General features: G+C 39.6%; 1 protein-coding gene across 2 annotated transcripts in view; it reads left to right on the top strand.

Moving 5' to 3' along the window:
* The window catches only part of LOC136876200 (uncharacterized), a 78,773-nt gene extending 68,159 nt beyond the window's left edge, over nt 1-10,614 (top strand). Inside the window, exon 5 of one of the 2 annotated variants that reach the window (XR_011018455.1) lies at nt 9,238-9,371. Coding sequence is in view for 1 of the 2 variants with exons in the window: in XM_068228346.1 (XP_068084447.1) it covers nt 9,238-10,092 (855 nt within the window). In the remaining variant the exon portion in view is untranslated. Of the gene's footprint in view, nt 1-9,237 lie in introns of both variants that reach the window. The other variant, XM_068228346.1, reaches the window with a different exon arrangement.
* The last annotated feature ends 15,684 nt before the right edge of the window (nt 10,615-26,298 follow it).

Genomic DNA, 26,298 nt, shown 5'->3' with positions numbered 1-26,298 from the left:
ACAAGAATTAGAGGAGGAAGAAACTGTACTCACATTAGGATTTGCATTGCCTAAGGGCTCAATCTTAGGACAATTCCTTTGGAAATTTTGAAGCTGACCACTCATGGAAGGTTTTGAATTACCTAAGGCCCCAATCTTAGGACAATTCCGCTGAAAATGATCAGTGGAACCGCAACTATAGCAAGCACGTGAATGACGTGGTTTGGAAGAAGTAGAAATGGTACTAGTTACTTGAGAAGACATGCTCATAGGAGGAGGGGCTAACGCAACCCTAACTGGTCGGCATACCTAATGCCTTCAGCCGAAACGGTGATAGCTTCCAACTGAGCGAACGTAGCGGGTCGTGGTGACAGAGCAAGATACGATCGATAATTTGGTGCAAGACCTTTGACAATGTTAGCAACCATCTGAGACTCAGAATAGTTGAGCATAAAAATCCTGGCATTGAATTTAATGTCCTGAATGTATTCAGACAATGTTTCATTCAAATGCTGTACACAAAAATAGTGCTTTTGCACCAAGGAAGACAATGCACGGGAAGGAATAAAAAACTCAAGCACATGCGCGTGAAATTGGTCAACTGTCCACTTTTCAGAAATAGCTCTTACGATATGTTCAGAAAGAGCTCCAGATACATGAGGATATAACACTTGGAAGAAATTATCACTACGGTACTTAAAGCATATACAACACACTGATCTTTAAATTCAACCAAGAAACGCAGAAATGTAAGAATCTCTTCGATTGAATTAGCGGTGAACTTAGATAAGCCCTTAAATAGAGCGGTTAACGGATGAGGAAAATTAGCAACCATTTGAGAAACAGCAGGCGTAGTAGGTACCTGAACAGGACTGGATTGATTAATAGAAGGCATCACAGTTGTATAGAAATCCTGACTTGAACGTCCCTGGGAAAGGGTGGGTGTACTAAGAGTGAGGTTAGGACTACAGCTAGATTGCATCGAAACTGGCACAGATATTAGCATCTGCGAAACATTTTCGCACATTTGTGACACTACCAAAGTATTTACTACAGGTGACACTTGGACATGAGGATATCTTTGCACAACAGGAAAAGAAACAACTTGGGTCGCAACCGAAGGCTGAGGTAAGGACACAGAATTAACATTTCTCGTAGGAACGGTAGACGTACCAACTTGTGTAAAGGAACCATCACAGGCATTATTCACAGGCAGAGAAGCATTTGTAAATATAACAGAAGATTGCAGGGGAACATTATTACAAGTTACCACATTACTAATTGTGAAGCAGTAGATACCAAGATATTTTCACTGTTACAAGTTTCAGGTGGAGCAGACACATTAACTACAGAACTGGAGCTAGACGACTCATTGCCTTCTATCAAGTCTACAATTTTATCGAAAATGCCGGAAAATTTTAATAACAACTTACATTCCTGTCGCTCATTTATGGATAAATTAAGAGTTAACAGGTCCCGAATCCTATCCACGTAATGCTGGACTTGGGCTTTCACACGTGTTAACTGAGCATCAGACGGTTTAGAGGAACAAAAGGACAAAAGAATAGCTTTGAATTCAGTAAATTTACCTTTAACAAGGGTCAAAGATGCACACACTTCGTCTGTTGATAGGTTGGGTACTGCTATAGTTTCGTTAAGAGATTGCTTTAACAAGCTCGCGTCATCCCTAACCTTTCCTGTCGAATCCAATTTACGAATACGAAGTTCGTAAACTAATTCTTCCTTCCTCAAATGGGACGGAACAGGGACAACACGAGACATGTTAACAAGAAATTATGTTAGGAGATGATACCCGGTTATTTTAGGTTAGACAAGGGTTATTGCTCTCGCATCTCTTTCTTCTACAACCATGCTCTGCTACCAGATGTAACCCCCCCTTTTAAACAGAAGGAAGCACATAATACAAGATACATTTAAAACACGTAATTATTTGATAATGCAAAATAATAAACCTTACAGAGCGACATCAGCCGATGATCAAACAGGAAAACATTTTTACCTTTTACAAACACGTGGCTTCGCAGGATAACCAACATGACAACTAGAGAAAGGAAGTATGGGAAGCAGGCCGGGAAACCCTAGAGGACGAGACCTTACGTGACGTTGTAGGGAAAGAAACGTGAGAACATTAACCCTTTGTCTAATTTATTTAACATGTAGAATTGAATCAAGGTATGAAGTGCACAAGGTTAGATAACATTATTAATAAAAAAAATCAAATCGAACCACGAGGTTCCTATCAATGTTTCTCTCAGGAAAGTGAATGTTTACACAAAGTTACAATGACATTTAAATAAGTGAGCATAATTTCGATGTTGAAATTTACAATGAAAATTTAAAGGGAACAATGACCTAATTACAAACATCATATAAGGCAAGTTGAAAAATGTTACAAGAGAAGGGAACAACAGAAATTAAATTTAGCGCAGAGGCCTATAGAGAAACATTCCTCTCCTAATACACATCAGTGAGGGACGCAAAGCTCAACAGGTGTGCACTAAATTGATACGGAATTACTGGAGGCAACTCGGAAGAAAAAAAATTAAAGTTTACATATTCACAAAAGATTAATAAAATGAATTGCCTCCAAAATAAAGGGTATGCCTAGTTGACAAACTACGGCATTACAAATCAAAAGCGGTGAAAACCAGGGTCTAAGGCAAACTCCGAACGAATGAATTTACAGTTTAAGTTAACACTTGAAAATAGAAAACATGCTTACCCCGGGATGGCGTCCAATCGTTATGACATACGAAAACCAAAGACGCTGAACAGAGCCTTGCTCTTGCTAAGGAGCCAAAAAGCCGGAAATTGGGAAATACTCAAACAGCCAATCAGGGAAGCTACCTATGTTTCGATCCGAAGTTTGACCAATACCAATTAGTGTTATTTTCACCAATAGAATTATAGCACCAAATATGGTAATGTGGGAAATTTATTCTAGAGATTTCGATTGCGAAACTCAGCGATTTCGTGACGAAGCCTCCACGTGGCACTACAGGGTGATACCAAAAAAGGGTTACAAAAAACATATTACTGGAGATCTCCAATATCAATGTCAATGATTAAGAAAATAATTGTCTCTTCAGTGAGTCCTGAAAATACTTTAAAATACAACTTCATCAAAAATATAACACACAAATTTTTACATAATTTTTACAACAAAAATTTAGTCGAATTCTTCAAAAAATGTTAGTTCCTTAGTTTCTTTTGTCAAGTCAAAAATGATTCCGCCGACTATCAACTCACCACCGGTGACACTTTTGACAGTGGGATTCGAACCCACTATCTCCCGGACGCAAGCTCTCAGCCGCGTGCCTCTTACCGCACGACCAACTCGCCCAGTGATATGTATTCTCATAAGATGACTGTGCACTAGAGTGTTTACACAAACGCCATTCCTATTGTATGCAAGAGATATGTAAATGCAAACATAAGCTATGCTGACGAGTGAACAGAATCGGAAATGTATGCTCTCGGACTAAACCCTACTCCCGAGTAGAAAGGGTTTCGAGTAGTCCAAGTTTTCCTCAGTAGACCAGTAAGTGCAGGGCTGTTTTTCTTTAAACAGGATCAAAGTTGAAGGCTGTTGTTCAACCTCTATTCTTCTCTCCACTGAACATCTGCATCAAAATGGCTTTCTGTGGTTTCTGAGCATAACTAATTGGTTGGTATTTGAATTTCAGCTGGTTCCTATTGAGATCAGGGATGACTTTGGGAATAGGCAGGTCCAGATTTCGTAAGATATTTTTATATTCTTGAATCAGAGCCAGTGGCGTAACTAATGATGCTTGACTGTCTCGTACTCACTTCTTCTTCATGCAGCTTCATCACGTAGGTGACAGAGCAACAAAATATCCATAGCAGATGCACCTTACTCCTTCATATAGCAGAGCATTCCTTCATTGGCCCTTAGTCCTTCACTTTGAGTCATCTTTTAAACTTTTCCATTGACTTTCATCTCTTCGCCTCGTGATGCATTATTATTTTTATCTTTGTTCTCTTCAACTAGTTCAAATATTTCACTGTCTAGAAGTTCACAGTTTTTATCCTGCCCCATCTGTTCTCTAACATCAACACCAGTAACATCTTCACAGCCTGAAATTTTCTCCAGTAAATCCATTATTTCACTATTTTCTGTCTCTTTCCTGCTTTCTTGAAAGTGGTTTCTCAAATGGTCAAGCAACTTTCTCCAGGAACAAACAAGGCTTATATCTTCAATTTTATTCCAAGATTCAGATCTCCACCTCACTACATCCAACATGTTTATTTTCTTTAGTTTATTAACCATGTCACACCCTTCCTCCATGGCTAAAGGAAGAGAAAGAAGTTTACGTCTGTATCTCATCTTCAATGGTTCCAAAATGCCCTAGTCCATTGGTTGACACACCAAGTCACAATAGGAGGGAGAAACATAGTCTTTTTTCATTGTCTCATACCTGTTCTGCATCAGGATGGGGCAAGGCATTGTCGAGAATGAGAAGTGCTTTCCTTGGCAGTTTTTAGATGTTAAAAAACTTTTCTACCAAAGGAACAAACTCCTTATAAAACCAGTCTTTAAAAATGGCTCCATCCATCCATGCATTTTACTTATTTCTGTACCAGACAGACAGATCGTAGAAGGTGTGGGTGTTAGTCCCATTAGTGTTGTTAATGTTTTTAAATGCCTGAGGATTTTTTGATTTTTCACTGATAGTTTGAATTTTTGGATGCCTGTTGTACTGCTGTATGCCAAGATTATAACACACTCCTTATTTCTTTTATAGCCTGGGGCCGATTTGTCTTCCCTGGATGCAAGCGTTTTTGAAGGCAGACATAAAAAAAAAATCAGACCAGGCTCATCACAGTTGTAGATTTCATCCCCATGTAGATTCTCCTATTCATTTAGTCTTTCCTTGAATTTATTAACATTTTCCAAGTCAGCATATAGTTTTTTGCTGCAAACAACTGTCTGATGCCAAAACGCTTCTTCCACCTGTTGAGCCAGCCAACACTAGCTTGTAAATCCAGGCTCCCCTTTGTAAAAGTCATCATATAATTTGAGGGCTTTCTCTTGCAAAATAGGTTCTGAAATGGGTGTTCCTTTTTCCCTTTGCTGTCTAAACCACAAATCAAGAGCCTCACTCACTTTCTCGTATTTGCTCCCTTTCATACTTCTTTCATTTAAACTATCAGTACATGCTCTTTCCACACACCAAGACTTGATTTTGGACCTCTTCTATTTTTCACCCTATTATACGAGGCATGTTTTTTGAAAATAACTTCAGAACGAAAGATGATTTATAAACTGCAAATTTATTTGCAGATTCTACATACTTTACTCTATTTTTCAACATAGCCACCAAGTTTGTTTAAACACTTGTCATACCTTACCCTCTTCAGAGAAACATGCCGCGTGCTCCGATGACCAAGAGTTCATGGCCATTTTCACTTCATCGACATCATTGTAGTGGTTGCCGCTGAGGTGATGTTTGATGTGACGGAACAGATGGTAATCGCTCGGCGCAAGGTCAGGGCTATAGTGTGGGTTGTCTAAAACTTCCCAGTCAAATGTGTCCAATAAACGGTCTGAGCTGCAGTGTGAGGCCTTGCATTGCCATGGAGAAGGACAATTCCCTTTGTCAGCATGCCGCATCTTTTGTTTTGTATCGCTCTGCGTAGCTTTCTCAAGGTTTGGCAGTAGGCTTCCGCATTGATAGTGGTTCCTCATTGCATGAAGTCGACCAACAAAACACCGTGCCTATCCCAAAACACGGACACCATGATCTTGTACTGGGACAGAGTCTATTTGGCCTTCACCTTTACGGACGAATGTGTGTGTCTCCATTCCATGCTCTTTCTTCGATTCGGGCGTGATATGCGAAACCCATGTTTCGTCTCCCGTTACGATCTGGCTCAACATGTCATCACCTTCTTCGGCATAACGAGTCAAAAACGTCATCGAACACTCAAATCTGTTGTTTTTGTGATCCTCCGTTAGGAGTTTAGGGACCCAATGGGAGCACAGTTTCCTAAAGTTTAGGTTTTCAGAAACAATTATGACCTAGACATGTCAGGAAAGGCGTTTGAGAGAGCTGTTATTGTGAATCATCTGTGCTCATGAATCTTCGCTTCAACTGTGGTCACAGATGGGCGACCGGAGCGGCCTCAACATGAATGTTGTCACGCCCATCTTTGAAGTCTCGCACCCGCTTGTGCACTTTGCCTTCACTCATAGCATTAGCACCGTATGCTTCGCAAATATGTCGGTGAATGTCTGCAGCAGACAGGTTCCTTGCCGACAAAAACCATATCACTGACCGAACCTCACACGGAGCGGGCGAATCTATAATCTTGAACATTTGAACAAGCAAAGAACAGAACCGTACAAGTTAGCAACAGAGCTGCAACTGAACACCATTGTTCCCGGGCCATGCCGGCACACAACGCACACGCTCGTTGCAACGCGCGCGCAAACTACTAGTGTCTACAACAAAACCGTCCTTACTTAAAAAACACGCCTCGTAGTAGTTCTTCCAACACCTAAATCCATGGCAATTTTATTTACAATTTCCCATTTGTCCAGTTTATGTAAAGCATCCAATTTAATTTTCATTGTCACATTAATTTGGCTTTTTTTCTTCTCATTCAACCTTTTCAATTGTGCAGGCAATACAACACAACAAACACTTGTAAGTGTTGTGAGTGTTGATTGACAGTGGCTACCTACTTTTCACCAGCAACTTTTGAAAGGGGGAATGGTGCAGATTGCAATTTCTATGAAAATAACAGAACCTGTGACCACTTTTGTTAGACAGTTCCATGAAATAATGTCACAAAGAGGAAAGGTATGCAAATTGAATACCATAATAAATCTCTGAACAGAACACAAAACCATGCAGATATTCAGATGCATAAATATGTACAATATTATACAGTAATACAGTACTGCATTTAAAATGTACCTATACTGATCCCGTTGTTTAGGCAATGTTAGAAATTGCAGTATTACAGTATAGCAGATTATTTCATAGAACAGCAAAAAAAAAAAAAATTAGTCCTTGTCAACTTATCGGTTATATAGAATGTCAAGTAATCGGGAGTCAAGTTAGCAGGATTCTACTGCATTATGAGCCTCTCCTATTGCAGTAGTTGTTGATAGTATGTTCTTCTGTGTGTCCTATTGGGAAGCTCAGCATTGAATGTCTCATGCACTCTCAATTAACAATACAGTGCTCTGAATTCTTCAGGGTGAGTCAGAAATATGCCTATATGTTTGATCGATTGCTGTTGTTTGATTATAACTCTTACAGATGAAAGAATGGCACCATCGGAGAGTTAAGGTTCCTTACTATTGACACGATAATGCAACAATAAAATCTGTTACATTGTTAACCAAAATTGTGCTGAATATGCAGCTGCAAGTTACCGTAGCTGCGTGGACGATTGCTTTTCAGAAAGATCATGAGGCTGTGAGTCACACGAGACGTAATTTTAACATAACATTGGCTACTGTGGGAAAGTGGAAACAACTGCCGACATCGGGAAACATTCAGACCTTGCAACAGCACTGATGCAGCAAGAACAGAAAGGATTGTGCAAGCATTCAAGAATAGCCCAAGGTGCACGTGAACTTGACATCAGTCAGTCCAGTGTGTCTCATGTTTTGAGACGTGAGAAGTACAGAACTATCAAGCCGATTCCTGTTCACGAACTGAGTGAAAATGACCCTGGCAGGCAGTTGCAACTGTGTGAATTTGTGTTACGGGAATGTGAAATTGACAATGTTTTTTTTGCGTATTTCAGATGTAACTGTGTCCAGGTGAATGGGAATGATAATACAACTGTCATCATTATGCAAGAGAAAATCCTAAAATTATTGAAGAGAAGCATATGAAATGCAAATCAGTGACAGTTTGGGCAATGATTAGATGGGAGGGATTGCTAGACATGCAAATTTTTGTAGAGACAATTAACGGTGACTGGTACTGTGAAAGTTTCGATGAAGTTGTAGTGCCAGTGATGCAAAGTGTTCAGCACCAACATTGGGTATTCCAGCAGGATGGTGCACCCTTCACTACGCTATTGTGGTGAGGGAAATTTTGAATTATGAATGCCGAATTATCAGACGGGTAGGTGGGAAGGAGAAGGCTGACAGAATGGCCAGCTCGCATTTGAAGCAGAAAGTTTATGCTCAAAAACCACAAAACATCAACATGCTGAAAACAATAATTGAGGAAGAAATTTATGCTGTACTTTTGTTCATGTATCAGAAAGCAATGAGTGATTTTCCGAAACGCTATGCTGTGATGTTAACGGCGAACAGTTTCAGGCAATTATGCGACTACCGAGTGAGTTGACAGTGCGGTTAGGGTTGCGTAGCTGTAAGCATTCATTCGGCTTGCCCCACTGTTGGCAGCCCTGAGGATGGTTTTCCATGGTTTCCCGTTTTCACACCAGGCAAATGCTAGGGCTGTACCTTAATTAAGGCCACAACTACTTTCTTCCCACTCCTAGCCGTATCCTATCCCATTGTCACCATAAGACCTATCTGTGTTGGTGCGATGTAAAGTAAATTGTAAAAAGAAAAATGTTTGACTATATTGTTGATGTTTTGTGTTGCATTGTTGTGTGTTGATAGTATCAGACCTTGACTTTCTAATGGAGTCATTCTTTTATCTGTAAGAGTTATAATTACAGTAAGCAATCGATCAAACATATAGCCGTATTTCTGACTCACCCTGTACACATAACTTCTCTTGTAACATAGGAAGTAATTTGAGTTGTTAAATGATATAGTATTGTCAACAGGAAAAGTTTCATAATGCCAATGAGTGATTTAAAGGTATGAGAAGGAAATAGGCAAGTACAATAAAGATTTATAATTTACAGGAGTTGGAATGGCTTGTTGGGTTCCTGTATTTGTGCTAGATTAATTATTGCAAATGAATTCTGTGCCCTTGCAGTTGAGAAAGATATTGGATCCATGGTAGACTAGATTGTAACTGATAGAGAAGACAGCAGGGCCTGTAGCTTACAGTAAGAAAGTAGATATACCTAGAAACTTGTCAACTCCACTGAGAACGCCATTAATGTTTAATGGTAATTATAGGATATCTAGAACTACCTGAGATTACCATCACTTATTTGATGAAACTGGTCTGATATTTATGCTCTTTGAATTGTCTTTAAAGTTCTTCTGTTTTGCAGTTGCTGCTCGTTTTAATTGAATACGGCAAACAATATCTTATGTTTCAGGCTAAACGGCTGGGAAATCAGCAAATTTCTTGGGATCAGAAGGTACTGAATGGATGTTTAAAGACTACCTCAGAAGAATGTGATTTGAATGGACGTGAATGTCTCATTCAAGATTGTCGACAGCAGCTTCCCAGTAAAACAGAAGATAAAGATGCAGATTTTAATCAGCAGATAATTGATTCCAGATGGAATTTTATACCAGCCTTTAATCAACACAGTGTAGTTAAGAGTGCAAATCTAAATCCTAATCAACATTTTCTAAGTGGTAGCCTTACATGTAATCCTAATGAAGATTATTTATCCTTGTTAGACAAACAAGATGCAAGTACAGTTCCGTACAACCAAATTTTAGATTCAAACGAGATGAAATTACACCCACTGGCATTTCCAGGTGCATGTTCCACACAAGTAAAGTCTTTGAAGCAGCAGCTTTTACAGTTTTCTTTGCCTTTGTTAACAGAAGGTGCGAAACAGATATTAATAGATAATTTGCTAGGTATTTCCGGTAAGGATATGTATAATAAGGGACATTTGGAAATAGTAGATCAAATGTTTACACTACTTGAATTAGGTGTGAAGGATTGTTTAAGTGGACATTTACTGAAAGAAGCAAACAAATATCTTATTGAGTCATACAAGAAAGTTAAATGTTCATCTAATCATTTCATTAGTTTGGATGAGTCTTTACAGGAGGAAGATGTGAATTTATCACTTCCAGAGGACTCTGGAAAATCAGAACAACTTGCTAAGAATCTTAAGAAAGCAAAAGGGATTAAGAAAGTTGTATATGTGGATCGAGGGACACAAACAATGTCAACAGGACCTGTCTTATTTACTAATATTTTTCCTAAATGAAAAAAGTCTCTTTGGTATGTGTTAGCTTCTTTTGCCATATGTGACTGGTACAGATCATACTAATTAATTTCAGAACAACATAGTTTGTCTTTACAAGCACTGAAGATACAATGTAAGAATATCTATACAGAGAAAAGGCTGTGATTTCTAAGTAAGATAAAGTGAGAAAAATACAGAAACTTTGATAACTCCCGAAGTTTTATTTCAGCTGTCACTGACATTAAAATACTATAATGAAGATGAGTTTTGTTGTTTTTGGGATGTTCAGAATTCTTTCTGTTTAATTACTTTTGTCTATACTTCCTCTTAAACAAGCATTTCTCAATGTCTTTGAAAAGGTTTTTGCCATTAATATACTGAATTGATGACTATATCTGTTATAGGTTACTTTATACTTCTCTTATTTTATGCCTGATAGTACTGCTATTCTGTTGCTTTTTATGTTTCAAAATGTTGCCACGTTTTACTAAAAGATCATCTTTCATGTGAACTGCTGTGATTAAACAGACATTTTTTGCCTTATTGTTTTGGTTTAATGACTTCTCTGTATAATATATGCTCATCCCAAATAACTACTGATCCAAAACATAAGCATTGCTAGGTAATTAGACAAGTATGTTGTGGGTTTCATATGAACTATGCTGTTTTCATATTGCTAAGTCATCAGTCTTGTTGTGATTATGTTCTGTGGAGTGAATGAATTACATTTTTATACTTGAACTTTAACACTGACTCCTTGGCTCATTGGTTGGCATTGAGGCCTTCATGTCAGAAGGTTTGATTCCCAAGCAGGTTAGGATTAACTGCATTTGGTTAATTCTCTGACTTGGAGACTGGGTGTTTTTTGTTCTTTCAAATGCATTTTTCTTTGTGTAAGCAAAACATATCAAGCTACCAACTACCATAGAGAAATGCAGTATTGAATACATTCCGCCACATAGAGTTGGGCTAAGGAGGACACCCAGCCGTTAAACAGGGCCACGTTCACATATACGGCACTATTTACTTTCACGATTCCAACAGAGTATGGGAAAAGTGACAGAAGAATTGAACTTTTATCTCCTATGGAAGTGATGGATCCCTGCTTCCATTTGACAGACCCGGGATTCCTTGGAAACAACTCAGTGAACAAAATGGAACTTGATAGAGTGCTATCAACATCAGTCAGTTTGAAAAAGAAAGTAGAACTGACCAAATCAGAATTTTCTTTCTATTTGTTTTACATCATACTGACACAGCCAGGTCTTGTGGCGATGACGGGGTAGGAAAGGACTAGGACTGGAAAGGAAGGGTCTGTGGAGAACCATAGCACGCAGAATTCTGTTAGGCACGGCTATAATGATAATAATGGATGTATTTTATGGTTGAAGAATTAGGAATAGAATGAGATTTATCACTTGCAATAGAATAGTCTCAATGCATTCACTTTCTGAAGGTGCAAATGAGGATGAAGTACCGGTAGACAAGATTTATGAAGCACTGAATGATGAAATAGACACCCACAAGCATAGCACTGGTATAATGTTTATGGTGTATTCAGTGTAAAAAGCTGGGAAAAGAACTGAAGAATCACATGGCCCTGAGGTTCAATTACCCTACACCAAAAATGATTACTATGTTAATTCCTGGTGGCAAAGACTGACAAGCATAGAGCTAACTACTTACCCCACCAAGTGCTTTTTAAAACTGAAGAATATGAGAAGGTGATCGATAAATGTGAGGAAGATGTGAAAGGCTAATTGAAATGGGAAGCATTTACTGGACTGCTGTTTTAGTATTGTTGGGAGATCAGAAGAATGCACATGCCCGGTGAGGCACGGGGTGAAGGGGTTTTCACCAGCAGAGCCAGTGACGCAATGGTTTCCATAGCAACCGCGCTACTACCCAGGCGGCTTTATACTATCTTCTATTGGCAGCTCTTCGCTCTTGTCAGTTGTAATCCAGCAAACTGCAAAGTGTGAGTCAATGCTTTCGTGTAGCAGATAAGAGCCGATCCGTCTGCGCAGAACAGGAAGTTCGTGCTTGCAAGCCACATTCCTCATTCTTGCATTCTTCTCATCTCTACACAGTAGCAATTGCTCATTCATTCTTCAAGCATCAGGTAAAAAAATGAAATGGTGTATGGCTTGAGTGCCAGGAGTGTACGAGGACATGTTCGGCTCGCCAGGTGCAGGTCTTTGATTTGACACCCGTAGGCAACCTGCGCGTTGTGATGAGAATTAAATTATGATGAAGAAGACACATACACCCAGTCCCCATGCCAGCAAAATTAACCAGTGATGGTTAAAATTCCCAACCCTGCCAGGAATTGAAACCGGAACCCCTGTCACCAAAGGCCAGCATGCTAACCATTTAGCCATGGAGCCAGACAAGCACCAGGTTATTCAGTACTATACATGGGAGGGAAGGAGTATCAGATCCTAATAGACTACATAATAATTGACTTTGAATTCAGAAAATCGATTATGTTGAGGTTTTAAAAATGAAAAGTCACATCCCTGTGTTTTGGATTCGACATAAACCAGAGGTCCCATGGCTATGATGTATAAAACTGCAAACTTCCTTGGAAAAATCTATGAGGAATGAACAGATATCGCAGGGAATTTTTTTTGTTAATGCAGACCACTGCAGTAAGTAAGCATCACGTGACTTAGAACGGAGAAAATAGTCCATTTACAGATTGCTAAGGGTGGAGCATCTCAAGGACGAGGAAGTTAGATGTAAGTGCAGGGATGTGATTTCTGAAAATTCCAAAGAAGAGAGTAAGGAGGTCCAGGATATAACTTGGCCAGCATGAAAAACAAAACATATTGTGCAGTAATTATTGAAGAATTAATAGGTAACTGTCCATATTTGTACACCTTTCTCTTAACATCAATAATGCTCTAACTTTAAGTATACAATAAAAGATATAACCCATTTAGGTCGTGTAGTTCTGAGCTTGCATTGTGGAGATAGTGAGTTAAAATCCCACCGTCGGAAGGCTTGAAGATGGTTTATTGTGCTTTTGCGGTTTCTCATTTTCATACCAGGCAAATGCTGAGGTTGTACTCAGTGAAGACCACTCCAGTTATCTTCTATCCTTGTGACATCAGAAATTATTGATGTATTCGTGCGACTAAGATATTAGCGAAAAGATTAACAAGCAGTCACACAGTGAATGCTAATAAGATCGGCTGCAAGAAACTGAAATGTTCCAGTATGAAGCACTCGTAGTGCATGCAACAGTAAATTGTGAATTAGGAGATACAGCTGTATTCCTGTCTGAATTTTGTTGTAAAGGGTTTGCACATAAAATTCTGAAGGAAAGTAAAGGACTTTTCTTTCATAAGACTCCATAACATACTGGTTCCCTAAACTCTCTCGCCTTTAAATAGCGTACAAATCTTGCCTTTCACGCACTATGCACAATACTACTTTTCAAGTTTTCTTCCTTGAGATCATCAGTGTAATCTAAATAATCCATGAAAATGTTAAAATGTCTTCCTCTTGTTCACTACACCGTGTTAGATTTGTCAACAGATCTACACCTGGCTTGCTCCATAGAGTAAATGCTAGAGGTGTGTCGATACTGGTGTACCGGTAAGTGTCGCCAAATTCTCAGAATGGAGCTATGACGAACTGTCCCAGGAGGGGGTGGTAGTAATTATTGTTTTAAGAGGAAGTACAACTAGGCAACCATCTTCTCTTAACACTCATCAGAGGGGAAAAATGGAAGAGGACTGACACTTTGATAAATGAAGGTATCAGCCAAAGAAAGACATGGGCTACAAAGGGCATGAAAAATTAAATAGTCTCCCTAGACCTCAACACCTAATACCATCGGGTCAGAAAAGAACAAGATTTGACCAGGGAGGTCGGATAGGATAGGTGGAAGTGAGGAGCCTGGCACAAGTAAGTGGAAGCAATGCCAGGACTCAGCTAAGGTCCCTGTGGTCACCAAACCATGCTCCCAAGTCAAGAGCCCTTGGGACCCCTTTTAGTTGCCTGTTACGACAGGCGGGGGATACCGTGGATGTTATTCTGCTGTCCCCACCCACAGGGGGAAATCTGTTCCAAAAGCCTCTTCGGTACTGGTCAGCTGCTACTGTGATAATCTTGAAATGCAACTCACAATTTGCTGTACTATATCCGAAAGTGTTGTTACTGCTATCTGCAAATGGTGATGGGTAGTATGAGACTAGCGCAGGCGCTATTTCTCGCGAGAAATTTTGAGAGTGTTGTCCCCACATTGTGTGGCGAGCAGTGTGTCGTCGTAGGGTGACAGGTAGATGGAGATGAATGTTGTTTGTGTCGAGTAGCCTATGCGAATAGCCAATCATGGGTCTTATCCATTCCGTAAATACATGTCCACAAGCGACTAGGGCGTTCATTCTTTCATTCCTACATTATTTTGACTCAGTATAACATAAAGGATACGCATTCTGGCATTGTATGCAGTGATAAGTACTCGAGTGAGCAGTCTAATAAAGACAAACTGACGACTACTGTAGGTACACCTACCTGGATACTAAAGGCATGCGTTACTCGAACTCGAGACGGGACAAGATGCGCCTTGCTGCATGTGCAACCACCATTACAAATGAGTGGAACATGCAATCTAAAATGCCTGAGTTTGCTCCAATTCTTTCGACAGGGAAGTGTACATCGTTATCAGACCCCTCATTCAATATAATATGACCACTGCTTGTGTTTACCGATATTTTGGTGATGAAGGAGATAATTCCTTCAATGTTATAGAGAATTTGCATCATAATTAGCTACCGGTACTTCGGGACCGTATATATGATGGTGCAATGTGTAATTGTGTCTAATTGTACGCGATAACTTTAAGACGATGTCTGAAATGCAACATAAGTCATGGATTTCTGTTATTTTGAAGAGATGTCACATAGCACAACCCACTGTATTGTTTCTTCAAAAGAAGTAAAATACTTCCGGGATGATCCGGCACTTAAAAACACATACCGGTAACATAAATGAAGGAGAATTTCATAGAACACCTCCGGCCCGGTCTACATCACACCTCCTAGATATAAGGCCTCACAACCATTCTGGGAATATACTGTGACATCAGCATAGGGAGGCAAGCTTGAACCTCTTCAGTAATGAGACAGCAATGAGTTTGGCCATGTAACGCTGAAATTAGAAGAGTTTTAATTCGTTTAATGGTGCCAATTGCTAATACCGTTGTATGTAATGGTACTAGTGTGTTGTGGGCTCAACTGTAAGGAGAATTGCGATAGCGATAAAGAAGTGCTTGCATTAAGGTTCCGAAAGACAAGGTTATGCGGCAGAGATGTTTATCTGCAATGCCAAGACAAGACTACAGATTTACTAATTACTCAATAGTGAGTAACTATTATTATTACATTCTCATGCCATCATAGTGAGCATAGGCCTATGACGTATTTAACTACACGCAATAGCTGGTGATATGTAGGCATATTTACTCTTCAAAGATATAAGGTTATGTTAGCTCACAACATTGGGATGCATTATTTCAACGGTATTATTATTATTATTATTATTATTATTATTATTATTATTATTATTATTATTATTATTATTATTATTATTATTGTCCGACTCATTGGCTGAATGGTCAGCGTACTGACCTTCGGTTCAGAGGGTCCCGGGTTCGATTCCCGGCCGGGTCGGGGATTTTAATCGCTTCTGTTTAATTCTTCTGGCTTGGGGACTGGGTGTTTGTGTCCGTCCCAACACTCTCCTCCTCATATTCACACAACACACTACACTACCAACCACCACAGAAACACGCAATAGTGATTACATCCCTCCATATAGGGTTGGCGTCAGGAAGGGCATCCGGCCGTAAAACAGGGCCAAATCCACTTGTGCGACACAGATCGCACCCGCGACCCCACAGGTGTGGGAAAAGCGGTAGGAAAAGAAGAAGAAGAAGAATTATTATTATTATTCACAAAAAACACACCACATAGGCTTACAAGAGCTGCTGGTATAGGCCAGTTCAATTCACTCTGCAAATGCATGAATATCGCTCACGGTGATACATTATTTTACAGGTATGCCACACACATTTCGAAGTCAGTGATATTTTATGGGAAGTAACTGGTACTGATCCTCAGGAAAAACTTTTAACTACTTCTCTTCCAAGACCATGATTGTCAGAGAATGCAGTGCCTTGTATCTTTCCCAACTGCCCATCATATTTATCGTCACATTCTGGCAGGTGAAGAGAAGATCCAGACAAAGAAGTAGAATAGAGAGACAAGCAATAAACAGAGCCATTGAAGATAGTATTAGCAATCATACCTTATAGACAGACAGAATTGCAATCAACAATCATACACAGCTGAAAAGTACAATAAAAGGAGAAAAGGGAGGAGGAAGTAGCTTCGGCAGCTATCAGGAAAGATAGGGACCAGGAGGGGAGGGGATCAATGAGGTGGGTAGGGTTGAGGCTCTGGTCATGGGGGATTCCATCATTAGACACATGGGGAAAGTGTGTGGAGGAAAGGGAACTAGGGTAGAATGTTATCCAGGAATTAGGATGAGGCAGATGTTGAGGAAAGTAGAAGAGAGGGAGGAGGGGAAGGAGAAGGTGGTAGTGTTTCACGTTGGTACGAACAACGTAAGGCAAGCTGATATAAGTACCAACATAGTTGGAGATGTGTGGGATCTGGTAAATGCAGCACGGGTGAAGTTCAAGAAAGCGGAGATTGTTATTAGTGGAATACTGTGTAGGAGGGATACTGACTGGAGGGTGATTGGGGATTTCAATGAGACTATGGAGTGGGTATGTGGGAAACTGGGAGTGAAATTTCTAGATCGTAATGGGTGGGTAGGAGATAGGGATCTGCACTCAGGTGGCCTTCACTTAAACCGCAGTGGTATGTATAAGTTAGGAAATTTGTTTGGAAGGGTAATAGGGAGGTACATTCAGGGAAACGGGGTGGCCTAGGGAACGGTGATAAGGGAACAGGAACTGGAAATCAAGTAGGGATGACATAAAATTGTTAGTGTTGAACTGTAGAAGTATTGTAAAGAAAGGAATAGAATTAAGTAATTTAATAGATATATATTTACCAGATATTGTAATAGGAGTTGAATCATGGCTGAGAAATGATATAATGGATGCAGAAATTTTCTCACGGCACTGGAGTGTGTATCGTAGAGATAGGATAGGAATGGTGGGAGGGGGAGTGTTCATTCTGGTGAAAGAAGAATTTGTCAGCTACGAAAAAGTTAAAGATGAGACACATGAAAATCTAGGTGTAAGGCTCATTTATAAATTAATAGGCAACTTGATATATTTGGAGTTTACAGACTGGGAAAGGGTAGCACTGACACAGATTCAGAATTATTTGATAAGATAATCAGCTATGTAGGAAACGACATGGAAAGAAATGTGATTGTAGCGGGAGATCTGAATTTACCAGATGTCAATTGGGAAGGAAATGTGAACGACAGGAAGCATGACCAACAAATGGCAAATAAGTTAATATGGGAAGGACAGCTGATTCAGAAAGTGATGGAACCAACCAGAGGGAAAAATATCCTGGATGTGGTGCTGATAAAACCAGATGAGCTCTATAGAGAAACTGAAGTAACAGATGGTATGGTATTAGTGATCATGAAGCTGTTTTTGTCGTAGTGAAAAATAAATGTGATAGAAAGAAAGGTCTTAAAAGTAGGACTATTAGGCAGTACCATATGGCTGATAAAGCAGGCATTTGGCAGTTTCTAAAAAGTAACTATGATGGGTGGAAAACTCTAAATAAAAATGTAAACAGACTCTGGGATGGTTTTAAAGAAATTGTTGAGGAATGCGAAAGCAGGTTTGTACCTTTAAGGGTGGTAAGGACCCACCTTATTATAATATGGAAATAAAGAGACTAAGAAGGAGGTGTAGACTGGAAAGAAATAGAGTTAGAAATGGCTGTGGAAGTAAGGAGAAATTGAAGGAACTTACTAGAAAATTGAATCTAGCAAAGAAGGCAGCTAAGGATAACATGATGGCAATCATAATTGGCGGTCATACAAATTTTAGTGAAAAATGGAAGGGTATGTATAGGTATTTTAAGGCAGAAACAGGTTCCAAGAAGGACATTCCAGGAATAATTAATGAACAGGGGGAGTGTGTATGTGAGGATCTTCAAAAGGCAGAAGTATTCAGTCAGCAGTATGTAAAGATTGTTGGTTACAAGGATAATGTCGAGATAGAGGAGGAGACTAAGGCCAAAGAAGTAATAAAATTTACATATGATAACAATGACATTTACAGTAAGACACAAAAGTTGAAAACTAGAAAAGCGGCTGGAATTAATCAGATTTCTGGGGATATACTAAAGACAATGGGTTGGGATATAGTACCATATATGAAGTACTTATTTGATTATTGTTTGGTTGGAGGAGCTATACCAGATGAATGCAGAGTTGCTATTGTAGCCCCTGTGTATAAAGGAAAGGGTGATAGACATAAAGCTGAAAATTACAGGCCAGTAAGTTTGACATGCATTGTATGTAAGCTTTGGGAAGGCATTATTTCTGATTATATTAGACATGTTTGTGAAATTAATAACTGGTTCGATAGAAGGCAGTTCGATTTTAGGAAAGGTTATTCCACTGAAGCTCAACTTGTAGGATTCCAGCAAGATATAGCAGATATCTTGGATTCAGGAGGTGTTTTTTTTTTTTGCTCTACGTCGCACCGACACAGGTATTGTACCCGTCTAAATGGTACCTCAGTCAATTTGAGAAAGCTGGGAATATTTATTACGGAGCATTGCTTACGAGTGCGCGTGTACCAGCTGTGACACAGTTGTGCGAGAGCGAGCCGGCCGAAACTAGGTCAACAGCTGATCGAGGGCGACCAGAGCGCAGTTACGTCATGACACCGGCAGACGACAAAGGGGAGGAGAAATGTTCTCATAAAATCCACTCGTAGCGGTCAAGGACGAGCTATGGCGCAGGTCGATTACCAGCCAATAGAAATTGAGGAAAGTGCTGGAAATATTAGGATTGTTCTGGAACTAAGTCGAGGGAAGTTCTTGGGTAAGAACGTCAGAACAGTTCAGGGACAAATTTTACGAGACGACGGCCAGAACAGTTTTTCAAGAGCACGTCGGACAGTTGTTTCTTACGAGAAGTCGAACCGTGTATTCTCTACGGGAAAGAAGAATATGTTCAGACGACGTGAATACTAGTGTAATCCTTGTAGGGCACGATCATTACATTACTTGAATGCCAGTGTAATTCATTGTTAGCTCAACGCAGTATCCAGCGAGCTTATTACAGTTGTACATTCTCCCGGGTGGAAAATGTTAAACCGCAGACAGTCAGCGTGCTCATTAAAGCCGATTCTTGCCATAGAAGCTTTAGGAATGTTCCATTGGACATTATGAAAGGAAATCACGATCTCAAGTGGATAGACGAGAGGAAATCTAACCTTTATTTAATCATCATAATAGTCAACCCTATTATTTGTCAGCCTAAGGCGTATCGTAACTTAACGAATGTGTTCAGAAGAGGAAGCTTATAGTAACAATGGACCTAAAGTACATCGTTGCGCCAAGTTAAGTGTGGTACATAACTTAGGGAGTTATAGCTAGTGTGGATCCCTGTGCTAATAGAATATTTTAGTTTCAGCTATCTCCGAGGAAACCAAGTTGTCGACATGCGGCGATCAAGAGGGAAATCGAGAGATTTTCTGGGACTTTGCTGGAGTAAAAAGAAGACGCTGAATATAGCTACAGTCATGAGGAACTAAATTCCAGAGTGCACGCCAACGCGATGACTTTGTACATCCGTAAACCACCATAGATAAGGCAAGAGACGTTGTCGCCTGCAGCAGCATCCCGACGCCAAGGATTTTCACCGGAAATATGAGTACCCTTGTAAAATTTCTTCTCTTTTAGTAGATGACTAGATTGTATTCTTGCGTAGAGTAAAGTAGTTTCCTTAGTAATTTTGTATGTAATGGTGATGGGAGAGCATTCCTTACTTCGTTGATTTGTAATTTTAATATTGTTCTATCTTTGCATTTTCTTGGAATAACGATAAATTTTATTTTTGGACGTGATGATGAATGATCCCAGTTGTTCTCGAGTTGACAAAAGTGAATGATTATGATCTTCGAAAGTGATTTAAGGGAGTAAGGTCTACTAATAATCATAATAATAATAATAATAATAAGAATAAATTAAACTCATAAAAATAGTAAATGAAGATATGATTCAATGTAGGAGTAAATTATAATTAAATCGTAGTTTTAAAACCTTGTTGGTCATGTGTAGTGATTGATGGTAGAAGGGAAAGTAAACGACGAATGTTAGAAATATTCTTCGAGAGAACGATCTAGGAGCCATTATAGGATAATAGTAATAATAATAATGATCAAAATAGTAAAGGTCGGATAATGTAAGAGTTGTTGAGATTCAATTTGTATGGTCATTGTGATAATGGAGTTCGCCATTAATGGACGACATGGGACTACTAGGGTGCATGTCGGGCCTAAACGGTATTATGAGTCACAGTGATTGTAATGAATGATTATGGCGATAATGATTTGTGAGGATGTACGGATTTAGGGACTATAATAGGTCTATTTCTGGCTCAACCACTTATATGAATAATACACGACTTAATCGTTATTAGATGTTTTCGAGGCTCTTGAGCTCTTATCAATGATGATGGTGATGGTTATTCTTCGAGAGAAATTTGGCCTTCTGTATCATCATAACTATAGTCATGAGCGAGTTTTATTCTGGTCAGATGATTATAAGGGTCTTCAATAAAACCCAAGAGGAAGACGAGATAAATGACTGGATAATAGTAATAATAATAAATATTACAGATTCATTGTGTGATAAAAATGTACTTATAACCAGTTGGTAGAATTGGGTTATTTGGTGTCATTTACGTTTATCATTCCAAGAAAACTTATCTTGTATATTTTTTTGTGACTGTGATGCATTGTTGTTGTTGTTGATTCCGTGTAGGATCACATGATGCTCTATCCATCCATGAAAGGCTAGGTAATTTAGAAAGGGTAAATAGAGTAAGGAAAGAATACAGTCAAGCGTAGTCTACGAGAGAGAGGGAGTTACGCCAAAGAAATTGTAAAAATATTTCCAAACGCTAAAATGAAGAAATTGTAAAAATATTTCCAAACGCTAAAATGAAGAATTTGTAAAAATATTTCCCAACACTAAAATGAAATTGTAAAGGAATTTTATGATGACAAAATGAGTTAGAGGATTTTTCACAGATAGAGTGAAATGAATGTTCAAGGAATTTTCTTGAACAAGTATATGCTGAATTAATAGTAATTGTTCTTCAAAATGTATGAAATTATTTTACCTGTAAATGACTAAACATGAGTTATAACGGGAAATGACAGCTTTGCTAATTTAGTGATTCATTCGATGTTACAGAGTAAAATCTTAGGTGGAGTTTCATTGGAGGAGCAATGGAACCTAACTCTAGAAGCATGCGAGGACGTACAGTCGTATTCATTTATTCACAAGCCATTAAAGATTGAGATATTCCTTTTATTGCAAAAATCACATTGTATTTAATAATTTTTTTTTTTTTTTTTTCTTTCATGCATTTGTCCAGACTGAGTTTCCATTATGTTTTTAATAAACATTGTTGTTATTTTGCCCTGATTTTCATTTATATTGTGTCACCTATCCAGTCACCAAGGGTCCTGAAAATATAAATTCTATGAAGTTGTCCCTTAATAGCATAATCGGCCCTGCGAACGGTCCACCCTTTTGGGACTCTCGCTACGCCGACTGAGCGACCCCGGAGAAGGGGACATATTTCTGTGGCGCCCAACTTTCAGGGCCAACCCAAACCCTCATTGCTTAGGCATTGATCGTTTTGGTGAGTTATTTCCAGGGCATATTTTTGTTGTTGTTATATTTACGATCTTGTTGTTTCGGCGAACACTATTGTGGCGCAAAAGCAAGGAGATGGTAATTTTTATTCAGTTAAATGGTGACAATTAAATGGGTAGAGATACCAAGGTTGGTAATGACATAATACAGCTGGACATTGCTTTGGTATAGGTCTATTTGTTACAGTACGGAGAGCATGCTTGTGGAGTTCATACTTTGTATTTTACAAATTCTTTGGCAATTTCCGGTGAAATTTAGGCAAATGGGGCAAAGATGTACAGGTTCATCGTTGTTGGCGAGCACAATGCTTATGAATTGTAATGGATTTGGATACTTTAGCTCGGATGATAGCGGAGATGAAAGCCAGCGCTGAGAAACTGGGAGCTGAGAATAAGGCTAGTATTGAAAGACTTGAACTTGCGCAATCTCAAATGTCGGCCGAGTGTAGGGCTAGTGTTGATTCTATGAAAGCCGAAACTAAAGCTAGTATTGAAAGACTTGAACTTGCGCAATCTCAAATGTCGGCCGAGTGTAGGGCTAGTGCTGATTCTATGAAAGCCGAAACTAAAGCTAGTATTGAAAGACTTGAACGTAATCAATCAGAAATGAGAGCGGAAACTAAGGCTAGTGATAATTCTATTAGGACTGAGTTTAAGGAGAGTCAAGCACAGATGTCACGTGAGTTCAAAGACAACCAGACTAGGTTAACCCAAGAAATTAAAGTGATGTCGCGGGATTTTAAAGATAGTCAGGCGAAGTTGAAACAAGAGATCGAACGAACAGTTACAAACTCGATAGCTAGCGTAGCGCAGGAGTTTACTGAGAGGCTAGGCACGCTCAAGAAATCAATTATGGATAATATGATCACACATAAGACTGAGGTGGAAAGGAAAATTTCTGAACTTAGCAACCAAATACAATCGCATAAAGAAAATACGACCGATGCGCAATTGAGGTGGACTAAACGATTTAAGGAAGTATGTGATAGTATAATTCAGGTCGACAAGGGGGTCAGACAGGAAGTTCGGATGAGCAAAGAACTTATTACTGATGAAGTAGAAGGTCTGAAAACAGCTGTAAATGACAATAAGAAAGCTATCGGAGAAGTTGTATCCAAGGTGGAACACGAACTTCTTGCGTCCCGTGGGTTAGTAGGACAAATGGAGGATAAAATAAAGGGGATGTCAGACGAAATATCAAATATGACAACGGAACTACAAACGTTGCGATTGCATAGTGACAGCACACGAGTTGTGACTGCGTCCGTAATTGAAAGGCAATCACAAATGGAGCAACAGTTTAGAACAGGATTCATTTGTTCGACTCCTAATGCAGCACAGGAGATAAAAACTTCCGGTCGAGCTAAGAATAATACCGCATCTTTAAATCAAATGGACGATAAAGGGAACAGGCCGCAGATTGTGAATATTATACGTCTACAGGACAATCAACCCCGAAAGTTCAACAATCAAAACGGACCTACACCTAAAACCTTTATTAAGGACCTACAAGAATATTTTAAAGATAATGACATTCCTCCTGAACGACAATTACGAGTGACGGAAAAATACCTAGATTCGTCAGCTCACACGTGGTTTATGGCATTCCGGTACAGTTTCGATGATTTCGAAGGATTTAAAGCCGCATTTTTCGACAAATTTTGGAACACAGATATTCAGCACAATTTGAGGACGGAATGGTATGCTCGTCGATATGCTTCGACGCTGCCTACGAAATTTTCCGAGTTCGCCGCAAATCAGATCCGGAAAATTCGAGAATTGGACGACCCACTTCCAGAGGAAGAATTATGCCGAGTCATCATTCGACAGTTACCGCCGGACGTACAAAGAATATTAATAGCATCGAACATCCGAACAGCTATGGAGCTGGAAAGAGTATTAAGACAGCTAGATATGACGTCTAGGGATCATACCCGTAATACTCGAGCCTTGAGTCAGGAAATCAATTCGACTTACGTTGAGAAAGAAAGGACGGTGGTTCCACAGAAAAATAAAGAGGTACAAACTAAAGAGAGGTCCGAACGGAGTGAAACAAGGGATGAGCAGAGATTACAGAGGGGTTTCCATGGATTTCGACCGTATTCGATGGGATCAAGAGGAAGAAATCGATATTTTGGCCGAACTTCTCGAGGAGTAAAATATGCCGCCGAGAAAAGAAGAAATTATCATCGGTTTTATCAACCAAGGGGGACAGTTGATGAAAACAAAGAACATGTCCGGGAACTCAAGGAGAAAACAGACGGAGGTGAAATATGGAGAAGAGCTATTTTGAATCAAAATACAGATCCCGACGTAACAGGCGCAGAATCCCTCGCATTTCAGGAAGAGAAAAAAAGACGGAAAGGAGAGGAGGAGACCGTCTGCCAACCCGGAAGGAGTCAAGGGGTGAAAAAAAAAAACGTCAATTTTTGAATGAAGAAATACCCGAAATATTGGCGAATGGTCAAGGGGACTGCTTTGAGATAATTCAGGTGGATTCACAGCTCACACTTTGCTAAGCAAAAACCTATTCCTATTATTCCAGAGAGACCACTAAGCTTATTCGCAATGGACATATTTGGCCCGATTCCAGCCAGTAGATTTAAGCATAAATTCGTAATTGTGACCATAGATGTGTTTTCGAAATTTCTAACTCTTTTTCCAATTCAGAAGGCGAACACAAAATCGATCCTATGGAGATTAAAGAAAAGCATAATTCCTATGATGGGGAAACCCAAGGTCTTGCTGACTGACCACGGATCGCAATTCACGGCTGAAGAGTTCAGACGAGGCTTATCTGAAATGGGGATCAAGCACACCATGAGTTCGATCCGGAATCCAGCCAGTAATCCCGCTGAGAGGGTGATGCAAGAGATTTCAAAATTTTGCAGAATTTATTGTAAAAACAGACACGAAAGGTGGATCGCAGTGTTACCAATAATGATGGACGTGGTAAATAACACAGTGCATGAGGCGACGAAATTAATTCCCTCAGTCATTCATTTCAATCAATATCCCGTCCGAACTTGGGACAATGTAATTCCACACCTGGATCAAAGACGTCCTACTCATGCGGAAGTAATTCTCCAAGCGAGAGAAAACCTTGTAGATCACGCCAACAGAAGACGGAGGAGAATACGTAAGAAACGATTTCATCGTCCCTAAAATGTTGGAGAGTACGTATTACTCCGTAAACCCGCTATTTCAAGTCCTGTTGAAAAATTCTACGCGAAGTTCGCACCTTTATATGTTGGACCTTACAGAGTAATTAAAGATTTGGGAAACAATGCATACCAGGTAGAGAGCTTTGATGGACACTTTAGAGCTATTTATAATGCTGGGAATTTACGCGTCTATCACCAGTTCCGGAGAAATCCTAGAAATTAATCTTGAAAAGGTGCTGTAATGGTGCACATTTTCCGTGTACATTTAGAAAGTAAACTGAGCTGTTATGATTTAATCTGCTAATTAAATCCTAAATCAATCAAGGGGGATTATGTACCCGTCTAAATGGTACCTCAGTCAATTTGAGAAAGCTGGGAATATTTATTACGGAGCATTGCTTACGAGTGCGCGTGTACCAGCTGTGACACAGTTGTGCGAGAGCGAGCCGGCCGAAACTAGGTCAACAGCTGATCGAGGGCGACCAGAGCGCAGTTACGTCATGACACCGGCAGACGACAAAGGGGAGGAGAAATGTTCTCATAAAATCCACTCGTAGCGGTCAAGGACGAGCTATGGCGCAGGTCGATTACCAGCCAATAGAAATTGAGGAAAGTGCTGGAAATATTAGGATTGTTCTGGAACTAAGTCGAGGGAAGTTCTTGGGTAAGAACGTCAGAACAGTTCAGGGACAAATTTTACGAGACGACGGCCAGAACAGTTTTTCAAGAGCACGTCGGACAGTTGTTTCTTACGAGAAGTCGAACCGTGTATTCTCTACGGGAAAGAAGAATATGTTCAGACGACGTGAATACTAGTGTAATCCTTGTAGGGCACGATCATTACATTACTTGAATGCCAGTGTAATTCATTGTTAGCTCAACGCAGTATCCAGCGAGCTTATTACAGTTGTACATTCTCCCGGGTGGAAAATGTTAAACCGCAGACAGTCAGCGTGCTCATTAAAGCCGATTCTTGCCATAGAAGCTTTAGGAATGTTCCATTGGACATTATGAAAGGAAATCACGATCTCAAGTGGATAGACGAGAGGAAATCTAACCTTTATTTAATCATCATAATAGTCAACCCTATTATTTGTCAGCCTAAGGCGTATCGTAACTTAACGAATGTGTTCAGAAGAGGAAGCTTATAGTAAC

This window comes from Anabrus simplex, chromosome 6, assembly GCF_040414725.1.
Source record: "Anabrus simplex isolate iqAnaSimp1 chromosome 6, ASM4041472v1, whole genome shotgun sequence".
In the NCBI taxonomy this organism is placed as follows: Eukaryota; Metazoa; Arthropoda; class Insecta; order Orthoptera; family Tettigoniidae; genus Anabrus; species Anabrus simplex.
The sequence above is the reverse complement of the archived record's forward strand: the minus strand, read 5'-3'. Positions and strand labels throughout refer to the sequence as shown.